At 37.4% G+C, this 12361-nt stretch overlaps 1 protein-coding gene across 1 annotated transcript in view; it reads right to left on the bottom strand.

Moving 5' to 3' along the window:
• The window catches only part of LOC114053974 (meprin A subunit beta-like), a 57565-nt gene extending 45755 nt beyond the window's left edge, over positions 1-11810 (bottom strand). The window contains 4 exon segments of the mRNA XM_027877089.1: positions 2648-2723; positions 7653-7696; positions 7785-7829; positions 11741-11810. Of these exon segments, the coding sequence (XP_027732890.1) occupies positions 2648-2723; positions 7653-7696; positions 7785-7829; positions 11741-11810 (235 nt within the window).
• Positions 11811-12361: the final 551 nt, after the last annotated feature.

Genomic DNA, 12361 nt, shown 5'->3' with positions numbered 1-12361 from the left:
GGCAATCTTTCATAGATCATTTTCTATGGCAGAACATACCTCCACAGTCTTATAATAGATGGAAAGGTATAGAGATTACAAAATATTGCTTTGTTTATTAATTAACAAAAAATACTCTACCAATACTTGGTAATGCAAAGCACAACCTTATAAGTTCTCTTCTAATAAAGTATCTCCCATTCAAATATTAAGATAATACAAAATCCTATGATCAGTGCAATGAGATCCATGGCTATTGCAAAAATATAAATGATCAAATCTACACAAGAAAATTCAAGTAAAAAATAATTATGTATTACTCAGATTATGACATGGAGTTGAGCTGGCAGCCCACTAAAAAAGGGACAGAGCTGTGCTTAGAACTGAAGAAAGATAACAGACCAGATTGGGTTTAGAAGATAATACAGCACTATCAATTATCCTAACTTCATTGACATTACAATGATTATTTTAGTGCCACATTTTTGAATTACATTTTGATGCGATATGACTGCTAATCATGGAGTATCATGGTCTCCAAAGAATAAAAATTGTTGGTGACACAAATTTCAATGGAGAGATAAAGAGTATATGTGGGCTGCAATAGATTACCAATAGTGACTTATGGACAAGATTTTACTTAAGATATATCATCCAAAACAAAAAAAGAGAAGATTGGTTAGGTGGCAAAAGGAGAGATAACAGATGGATATCCCAAAGGTTGCACTTGCATCCATACAATGTCAAGAGACCTAGAGGAAAGCATCTAGTTTCCAGAGGGTAGCTCCTCTATGTAATACTAAGGGGTGGCAATGGACAAGAACCCCACAAAATAGGAGGATGTAGATAGATTTGTACTCACATCAGTGAGCTCATGAAATCCTAATTGTGATACTTCAATCAATAACAGTATAGAATTATCATGCCTGGATTGATCAACCCTCAACAAAAATTTCCCAGCCAAATAAATAATTTATTCCATGGCTTTCTGTTAATTTCTCTAATTTCTGCCACTTGTGTAGTATACAAATAAACACACTTTAAAACATAAATTCCAAAAAATACAGCTTTCTATTTTTTAAAGAGCTAGCATCTTAATACATTCAGGGGGAGAAATTAGCTACATAGCAACAATTATTTATTAAGCTCCTGTTGTATGCAACATACTCTTTGAGGGTCAAGGAAATATAAAATTTGGATAAGCCATGGTCTCTGCCCTCATGAAGCTTGCAATCCTATACAAGGTTATGAAATATAAACTTACTTCAAAACTTTGGAAACTTCCACGTTCTGTTAGTTTGTCCATGAGGTCATACCCATCATAGACTTGGGTCACAACCCCTTTATAGCCTAGTTTGTGGTCTTCACTGCTGCTAACTTCATCACTTTGAAGGTAATCTGATAGAGAACTTTTCTAAAATTTGCCAGGCTGGTCTTTACATGACAGAAAGTCTGTTACTATCCTCAAATAGGAAACCTTTCCAACTTGATAGGATCTGCCATTGCTTGTGTAACACTAATATAACCTTTGAAAAACTAGGGTCACCTCTGCACCACAAAGAGGAATTAGAGAAAGTATTTACTGAAGGGAAAATACAAAGGAGTGTAGAAGCACTTAAGAGAGGTACGAATGGCTCTGTGAACATCCATCTCACTTCCATCCATCTCACTGATCTAGGGCTGGAAGGGTCCTTAGTGATCATGTTCTCCAGTCCTTCTATTTGACACCTAAAAAACTGAGAGCCAGAAAGGTGAAGTGACTGACCAGTAAATTGGCTGATAGATGGTGTAGTGGAAAGAGTGATGGGCCTGGATTCAGAAAGACCTGAGTTTAAATCCAGTCACATATCTAGCTAGATAACCCTGGGCAAGATATTTAATTTCTATCTGCCACACTTTCCCCACCTGCAAGATGGGGATTATAATTGCAACTACCTCCAAGGGCTATTGTAAGGATCAAATAAAATAATATTTGTAAATCCGTTCAGAAACTTTAAAGTGCAACTAACTACTACTGTTATTATTATTATTATTGCTCAAGGTCATACAAGTAGTAACTGGCAGTATGGATTTGAGTTCAAATCCTTGAATTCTATGTGGGTTCAGTGCTCCTTCCACCACAACCTTCCTGTTTCCTTGGTTCCAAAGGAAGGTGAGGAAAAATGTGTTCAATTGTGGAAAGTTCCATCAATAACAATGAGAAGATATAGTTCCAATAGGCTCTTCTAGTAGTTAATTTGAAAAATGAATTAATTTTTTTTTAAATTTTACATAGCAATATATTTGTATCCAGGCTTCTGGGCATTTAAATCCAATGTACCTGACCAGTCATCTCAGTCTTTCACTTCATTGACTCTAGATAAAGACCATATACCTATAAGTCATAGGATTTAGAGATCTTAGGACTAAGAGGGACTTAGGCAATCATAATCTCTTTTTATAAAGTTGAACAATAGAGACAGATCTATGTTTTTTATGCCTGTCTCCATTTCTCTTCCCAGCCAACCTCCATTCTGAGATGAAAACAAAAATAAAAATCTTTCCATCTTCAACTAAAGGAGACCTGAACTCAACAACTCCTATCACCTATAGCTTGGAGTTTGAAGGAGGCCAGAGTCTGGGACAGGAGGTGAAAGGACAAGAACTTTAGTCCAAATGATGTACCTACCCAAATTATCTTCAAGGACATAAGGGATGATGTGAGGCCATCTATATTGATCACCAACAATGGAACTTCTGCCTCTCTGAAAAGGAAAGTAAACACAGGATGTGCTTATCCTGAGGTTAGGCAGCAACTTGGGGACAGATAGGTGGTTGTCTCAAGAAAGAAGGCAGTTTAGGGATCTCCCAAACAGTAAAAGAAACAGATCATTTGTGTGTATATGAACGTAGTTTCCCAGAAATTTTGTAAGAGGTCAGGAGGAGAATAATGCATCTGCAGCACTGATATTTGGTAGGACAGTTGGGAAAAAAGCATGTAAAGGTTATATCAATCAGCGATTATGGGAGAAATCCAGTCACCATTGGCAGAAAAGATTTAATGAAGGTTTTTACACCCACTTTATCTAAATAATTATCTGCAAGAAGAAAGTTATAGCAAAAGCTCATTAATTAGAGCTGCACTATTTCAGAACTCATGGTCATTCAGATATATGCTAGGTTAAAAGTCTACCACTGCACTATGAAAATGAAGTTTACTTTAAAAGATTGCTTAAAGGAGAGAGTTATGTTTAAAGTGAAGTAAATAAACTGTTTTTAAGCAATCTTTTTTAGCTATACCTGTTTTCACCAAACAATGTGCCAATTACTAATGACTGTCATTCAGGCCTGTTCATCATATGGTCTGGTAGCATCTCTATGAAGTAACATTTTATTAGCCTTGATTAGATTATTGTAGACCCTAAGCTCCTTGAGGATAGATTTTTTTTATTTTTTGTCTCTGCAGTTCCTAGTATGGTGCTTAGAACTTATTAAGGCATAATAAATGATTATTGATTGACAAAATAATTACTTGAAATTAATAAAACATACCCTTTCAAAGTATTTTTATATTTAGATTTCAAAATCAACTAATTTGAACTGACATTTCTTCAATTCGTCTGAATTAGTATGGTTTTATCATATAACTAAAACATTCCAGGTTGACAACCTGATGTAAACATAGGAAACTTAAATATAATTATAATGACCAAAAAGCTTGGTCCTGGAAAAGAATTGAGAAAATGCACCTCTCTCTCCCTTCCTTGCAGAGGTAGTGCACCATGGGTGCTACTAGACGATAACATTCATTGTCAGACTTAGTTAATATGTTGATCAGGTTTGCTGAATCCCCTCTCTTTTTTATTCTTTTTTTTTTGAATAATCATTCATCAATAAACATTTACTAAGTGCCTACTCTGTGCCAGGAACTGTACTAAGCATTGGGTATACAAAAAGAGGCAAAAAACAGTCCCTGTTCTCATGGAACATACAATCTAAGGAGAGAGGGAGAGAGACAGAGAGAGAGAGAGAGAGAGAGAGAGATGGAGACACAGAAAGAGACAGAGAGACAGCGACATATAAGCATAGAAGTGTAGAGCAAGCTATATACATGATAAATAGGAAATAGTTAAAAGAGGGAAAAGACTGGAATTAAGATGCATTCAGAAAGGCTTCCTGCAAGAGGTTAGCCAGGTCAGTAGTTAAAGTGGAAGAGGGAGAGTTTTCCAGATGTGCAGGATAGCCAAAGAAAATGCCTGGAGCCAAGAGATGGTGTCTTGCTCATGGAACAGTCAGGAGACCAGTATACTGGACTAAAGAGTATTTGCAGGGAGTAAGGTGTAAAAGGACTGGAAAAGTAGAAGGGGACAAGATTATGAAAGTCTTTCAATGCCAACCACAGCATTTTGTATCTGATCCTAGAGACAATAGGAAGCCATTGGAATTTATTGAGTAAGAGGGTGACATGATTAGATCTGAATTTTAGAAAGATCACTGTAGTGGCTGAATGGAGAATGAATTGGAATGTGAAGATGCTTGAAGAAGGAAGACTGATCCACAGGCTATTGCGATAATCCAAGCATGAAATGATAAGGGTCTACACTACAGGGATGACAGTGTCAGAGGAAAGAAAGGAATGTATTTGAGAGATGCTGCAAAGGTGAAATTGACAGGCCGTGGCAATAGCCTGTACATGGGTTGCTGGGGGGCAGGGTGAGAGAAGGTGAGGAATCCAGGAAGACTCCTAGGTTGTGAGCCTAAGAGACTGGAAGGATGTTATTGTCCTCTACAGAAATAGGGAAAGTAGGATGGGGAGAAATTTTAGGAAGAAAGATAATGGAGTTCCCTTTTGGACAGATTGAATTTCAGATGTCTTCTAGACAAGCTAAAGATATCTGAAAGGCAACTGGAGATGTGAGAAGGGAGGCCAGCAAAAAGAATGGAGTATGTTTGAGAATCATTAGCATAAGATTAGCAATTAAATTCTTGGGAGCTGATGAGATCACCAAGTGATGTATTTAGAGGGAGAAGAGAAGAGGGCCCAGGACAGAACTCTGAGGGACACCTATGGTTAAAGGGCATGTGCCAGAGGAGGATCCAGTAAAGGAGAGAGAGAAGGAACAGGCAGCCAGGTAAATGGAAAACCAGGGTGGTGTCTTGAAAATCTAGAGATAAAGGAGTATTAAGAAGAAGAGAGTGATCAACAACATCAAAGGCTTTAGACTCTGAATGAGGAGATGAGGCTTGAGAAAGGCCTTTAGGTTTGGTAATGAAGAGATCATTAGTAACATTGGAGAAAGTGAGCCATTTTAGTGGAATGATAATGTGGGAAGCCAGAAAGGGAGAAACTTACTTCAGGCAGCCTTTCAAAGGAGTTTAGCTACAAAGGCAGAAGATATATAGCATGTTAATTAGCATGGATGGAAAGATCAAATGAGGGTTTTTCCAGGATAAAGGAATCATGGACATGTTTGTAGGCAGTAGGAAATGAACCGGTAGAAAGAGAGAGATTGAAAATAAATTAAATAGTGGGAGGAGACAATCTGTCATAAGAGATAGGTTGGAATGGGGTCAATTGAACAAGTAGTGGACTTAGCCTTGATAAGGACTAAGACCACTATATCATGTAAAACAGAGGTGAAGAAAGAGAAAGCTGGACAAAGTAACCTGAGTGAGAGATGTGGAAGAGGAGAAAAAAAGGGAGTTCAAGGCAAATGTCCTCAATTTTTTTTTTATAAAATATGAGGCAAGATACTCAGCTGAGAGAGAAGTAGAAGGGGAGCCATGGGAAACTTGAAGAGGGCTGAAAAGGTTTGGAAGAACCACCGTGGAAAGTAAGATAGTGAATTGATAAGGGAGGTACAGTAGAAATGCCTAGCAGCAATAAGGACCCAGTTGGGGTTATATAACACATTTGTAGTGGACCCAGTTAAAATAGTTACTTGATTTTCTTTACCTTTGTTCAGCTACATGTGTGTAGGTATGAAGGTGATGAATGGTGGGAATGATCCAAGGCTGAGACATGGCTAGGTATAATCAGTGATACAATAACAGGCCTAGGGACTCAAGAGAAGAAGACAGTGTAGAATTGAATTGGTTCATCAAGGAGTCAAGAGGAGAAGAGGAGAGGGTGGCTAGGGCAGGAGAGATGGCATGGAAGAGAACTGAGGGGTCAAGAGATTGGAGGTCATGGTGTGCATGAAGAGTAGCGTAATATGAGAGAAGGCAGAGGGAGAGGTGAAAAGGCAATAGATTATGATTGGATAAAGAAATTTCAGAATTCTTGAATGTGAGGTTATTCATTTTGGGGTAATCAAGGGGATGAACATCTTTGTGTGTAGCTCAGATGAGGTGGGGGAGTAGTACATGGGAAGTGGGTAGTCAGAGGAAATGAATGGTTAGAGTATTTTAGGGAGAATCTATATGTATGTTAAAATTCTTCTAGTATGAGCAAAGAAAGGAGTTGAGCACTAGAGAAAAATTGTAAGCCAGGTATCAAACTCATTGTGGAAGGAAAAAAAGTGATCAGGTGACTTTAGACAACAGCTACCAGGCTTTTGATTGGGTGGCAGATGAGAATATCATGAACCTCAAAGGAAGAGAGAAGAAGTGGGGAGGAAGGAGTATTCCACCAACTCACTTCAACCAATGAGACAAGGAAAATTAATGAAGGTGCAGCCAGTTCTAGAAAGAGTGGCCAAGGAGGCTTCGTCATCAAGGGAAAGCTAGATTTCTGTAAGAGTTGGTAGATGGAAAGAGTAGAAGGATAGAATTCAGATGGACAGTTTGATGCCTCTGCACAGGCATTCCAGAGGACACTGTGGAAGGACTGTGAGGAGTTGGGATAAAACTGTGTGGAGTGAGGATAAAACTCTCTATGGGAGAGTTTTGAGGGGGGATGGAAAGGAGGACTCCAGTAGTAGGGGATTTGGAGTGAGGTTTAGATGATGCTCTAGAGTGGTCCAGAATTACTGAAATGTGAAGGATATTACCAGGTGTGAGAGTGTTCATCACTGAGTGAAGGATGCTACTTCTGTATCCCAAAAGAACAGGCCTGGCTGGAAATGGGAGGCCTGAAGTTGAAGGGAGGGTTGCTCTTCTTTGCAATGGAAGTTCTCCAAATCCCAGTTGGGAGATTGGGCCAACAGCAAGAGGTGGAAGATGGCTTCTGCTGGTACAGATAAAAGTAGTTGCTTTGGGGCTGATGGAAGGTCTAGCCATAAGCCACATTTCCTCTGGGAACATGCTGCACTGAGCAGGAGATAGAAGGCTTAGGGTGCTAGTGAATCTGCATTCTAAGATGTTTAGATGGAGAGGGAAAGAGGAAAATAATATATTTGGTAATGAAAGTAATATAAAAATACAAGTTAGCGATTAAAAAATTGAAAACCACCAAGTTTAGATCAATATAGCCTGACCACATATGGTTAATGATGATGGCCTGGGGACTAATTTACAGCAAATCACAGTAAGAGGAAGATTATGATATTAATATGAATCAAGTCATTTTTCAAGCACAATTTGTTTATGAGGTTTTGTAAAATGCATGAATAAATGATTCCCATTGATTCTGTACCACCTCAAATGGTTAGGGATAACGCGCCCTCCCACTGATAGATAAGCTTCAGAGAAGTAGTATCTTAGCTTGCTTTGGCCAATAGAAGCATTGATATCACTGCAGCATGCCAACTTACCCCACCAAGATCAATGTCTCCTTCAAAAAGGTTCAGTCCCAAAGCTAAATGGCAAAACAAGACCTGATATTATAAAATGGGTAAAACCCAATACCTGCACATGGAATTTACAAAAGAAAGGAATCCACTAACCATCATTGATGTCAAATATATCCTCATCCTTGCCACCATCTACATCTATTATTAAAAAGACAAATAAAAAGGCACAGGAGAACAAAGGTTAACCTTGACATGTATTTCAGAGGCAAGAAAATATTTCAGTCATTTTATCATGAAACTGTCACTTATCATACTATGATCACATTGTATATTCTGTTGTCCTATTTCCCTTGAGCATTGACTGACTTTAGGAATATATCAATACAGTTCATAACAAACAGTTCCCTCTGTGCAGGATGAAAACCAGACTGGGAAGAAGTACCATTGATACACAAAGGCTGCCCTGAATTGAAACCAAATTGGAAATGAATGTTGAAGACTGATGAAGTCACCATTGTTTCATCCATATGTGGCTACTTCAATACAAAATGAAGCTTTTAATAAATGGCACAAACCAAAGCTTCCAGGTTAAACCCAAATTCCCTTCTAAATTCTCACGGAACAGAAACCATGATTCCATGTGACTCCATATGAGTACAAGTGAATATTGGTGGAATGTTTTACTTGGTCCATCTAATCTGGCAGATCCTTTTGTTTAAGCTCAATTTTTTTTTCAGAACTCTCAGGTTGGATTTAAATAATAGCCTGTTCAACTCACATACCATTTAGATAATACAGGAAAATCTACTATCATGATACGTAAGGCTTTTCAAAGATTTCAAGGGGCAGTATGAACCCAGTGGGTGGAGGACTGGGCTTGGAATCAGGCAGACCTGGGTACAAATCTAACCTCAGACACTGTAAGTGCCTCAGAGTACTAAACTTAATGAAATTTGAGAACCTAAACTGAGTTTTCACTTGAATGATTATTTGCTCTTAAACAAACAAAACAAGAAACCCATGGGACACATTAAAGCACCATTCCTGAAACCTTGACTTGATCCAGTCATTCAGGAAAGTAATTTGGAATTCTATGAAGAAAGTCATGAAAATGTCCATACCCTTTTACTCAAAGATCCTGATGCTAGGCATATGACCCAAGGAGATCACTGAAAAAACTGTGACTCTGGACAAGTCTCTTGACCTCTTTGAACTTCAGTTTCCTCATCTTCAATATAGGGATAATAATAGTATGTATCTAATAGGTAGATATAATAGTAACATCTATCTAATAGTTACTTGTTAGGTAGGTATTATTATTATTAAAGGAGATCATATCTATAAAGTGTTTAGCACAACACCGGGCACACAGTAGGCACTATATAAATTCTTATTGCCTCCCTCTTCCTTCTACTTTGCAAGGTTGTTGTGAGGATCAAATAAGATTTCATGTGCAGTGCTACACAAACTCTGAAATACATAAATGCAATGTGTTGTTTTTATTAGTATTATTATTATTATCATTGTTGTTGTTGTTGTTATCACCACTCAGCCATTGTTTTGGTCCCAGACCCTACCCATTCAATCGTGATCATATGGTTCCAGTTATTATAGTTACTGACAAAGTCTTGGTACATAAAATATAGGATCATTCTCCTTGTGGATATAGTACTTAAATATATAGGAGGAATGATGATGGTTGTGATGCAAGGATTATTTTCTTAGTCATCTAATAGAAATGAGACTAGAACTCCCTCAACTCAGCTTATACTCTAGGGTTTAATCATGGTCTGAATGTGACCCTGGGTTCTCAAAGGCTCTGTTTGCAGGCTCAGCAGTCTATGGTCCAGGGACCAGCCTAGCTAAGATTTGAGAAGCTTCTCAACATGGGGTTAACCACCAGGTGATGAATTGTGAGCACCATAGCCACTGATGAAGACATACAACTTAGATGTAGAGGTGTTATATATAATATGGACCAGTGGAATAATAATAATAATAGCTCACATTTATATAGAGCATTAAGTATTTCAAATGAATTATATATTTGATCTCATTTGAGCTCACTACAACCCTGTGAGGTAGGTGCTATTAAGCCCATTTTATAGAGAAGAACACTAATTTGGAAAAGGTCTTGCCCAGAGTCACACAGGTAGGAAGTATCTGAAACAGGATTCAGGTCTTCTTAAGAAAACTCTGGACTTCTTGCCTCCAAATCCAACACTCTACCAACTGCACCATGCATTTCCCTACCCATAGATGAAATCATCAATCATTGGAAGTGCTGAAAAGAATAGAAGTCAATAAATGACTCACCAAAGTTTTCTGGGTTTGGCTAAGGAACAAAAAAGAGAAGAAAACATATTATCATGATAGATAAGATTTATCAGTGCTTCTCTTGATCTTACTGTCCTATATAGCAATAAAGGCATTTATTTACTACCTCACTAATACTGATTCTTTGCCCTCAGGATACTAACTTTCATGAAACTTGAGAATCTAAACTGAAATTTTACTTGAATGATTGTCATTAAAGAAACAATCAAACAAAAACCCCACAGGGCACATTAATGCGCCATTGGTGAAGCTCTAATTTGAGGGAGTCATTCAGGAAAGTAATTTGGAATAATGTGAAGAAAGTCATGGAAATGTCCATACTCTTTGAACTCACTACTAGGCATTTAACCCAAGGAGATGAATGAAAAAGAGAAAGGCCCCCACATACTTACATATCTATGTATATACATACATCAAGATATTTATAACAATACTTTTTGTAATACCAAAAAATAAAAAACAATCTCAATGACCATAGTGTGGTTAGCTAAATTGCAATATAGGAACATAATGAAATATTACAATGGTCTAAGAAACTATGAACATAGCAACTCCAGAGATAATAGGAAGATTTCAATGAACCGAGATAAAATGAAGTAAGCAAAACCAAGAAAACAATGTACATAATGGCTATAACAATGTAATTATAAAGATCAACAAAAGCATTTGAAACTGAGTGCTGTGAAATCATCATGACCAACCTTGGCCTCAAAGAAATGATATGAGAAGAAAATCTCCCTCTTTTTTGTAGAGGTAGGGGATAATCAGTGTGGAATATTCCATATAATAACAAGCTTTTTGTTGAAATAGCAAATAGCAAATTCCTTATGCCTCAGTCTATTTCTTTGGCTCATGTAAACAAGATAGGAGATACAGAATCATTGTCAATTTTTCCTGTTTTCAGCAAAAGAAATGAGTTGGTGTTTTTAAGTTAATGCTACAAAATGGTTACCCACAGCACACAATATACAACAAAATGTTGTCTCAGGCATTGAGAATATGTCTATGAAGAAATAAAAGCCACACAAATAAACATGCAATACAATTTTAGTAGTGGCATGTAAGACATACTTTACTTTAGATATAACAAATGCTTTAAAAGAAAAGATCATTTCCTCTGCATTTGGCTGTGCTTTTAAATTTAGAACTTCAGGTTTCTCTCAAAGCTTTTGAAATATGATTAAGTGCTTTGATTTTGTCTATTCTTATTCAGCTGGTACAGGGTACCTCTACCTGCACAAAGTTGGGCAAAAGCTAATGAGAGATCAGAAAAGAATTTTTACTTTGCTGGGCCCTTCACAATCCACAGCCAAACCACTTACATTGAGATTTCTATTCAAGTAATTCATTTTTAAAAATCTATACATCAGCCAATACCAAAAATTGAAATAAAACTAATTTTCTTTTTTTCCATATTACCAAAAGCTATTTTTAAAACAGTGAAACAAAAACAAAAACAACCAACTACTCCATAGTCTCTTTGTCCCCTATTCCTCTCACTTGCATCCCCTTCCTGTTTCCCAGTCCCCTACCATCAGCCAATCTATCCTAAACAGTGTATTTTCCCTGCTTGTCCGGAAAAAGCATTCCTTTCATTAACCCTGCCTTATTGATATAAAACAAAAAAAAAAACCAGTGGCTAAATCAGTTTTAATGGTACCACTACCTTGGAGGTAATACTGTCCTTGATATCACCTGCTACCCTCCAGTAGGCTTATTTGTTTTGCTTTATTTTCCATATATCTTGTAGTATATGCCTTTTAATTCCTTACCATGCCAGAGATCACAAGGAAAGTCTTGCAGAGCAGAAGTCAAGGCAAACACCATGAATCCATGTTGCATCCGGAGCTAAGAGCTGTAAACTGCAAAATTTTGAATGGGTTTTACTTAGAAGCAAACATCAAAAATTAGAGCCTTTGATCTGTGTGAGGCATCTTGTAGACTAGTGTTTTCCTAGAGTAATTCTCCAAAGCAAAAGAGTAAAGACCATCAAACTGAGCACCTTTCTGAAGACGAGCAGTTAATCCCATTTGTTTTCAATAGGCAAGTGCCTGGGAGGAGCTAACCTTGGAGGTCAAATACCTGATTTTTATTTCCTGGTAAATCACATATGGTAAGAAAGTCAGCATCAATTTTAAACCATACATCTCTTCTTCCATTTAACTAGTCATTATAAATTGTTAATTGGTACAGTGTTCAACAAATACTTATTGACTGACTGATTGATAATCCGCTGGATAAAGTTACGGAGGAAGAGAACCCACTTGGGTCTTTAATTGAATCTTTCCATGGAGGCTATCCAGGTCCACTGGGGATAAATTGGTTGCCTTGGGGTATTATGGGGTACAGCCATTCCTTTGTACTGGGTTAATAAAAAGCAGGGTTGGGTGTAT

This window comes from Vombatus ursinus, unplaced genomic scaffold (genome assembly GCF_900497805.2).
Source record: "Vombatus ursinus unplaced genomic scaffold, bare-nosed wombat genome assembly UNPS02014812.1, whole genome shotgun sequence".
NCBI lineage: Eukaryota > Metazoa > Chordata > Mammalia > Diprotodontia > Vombatidae > Vombatus > Vombatus ursinus.
Note: the sequence above shows the minus strand (reverse complement) of the source record. Positions and strands in the feature narration are given on the sequence as shown.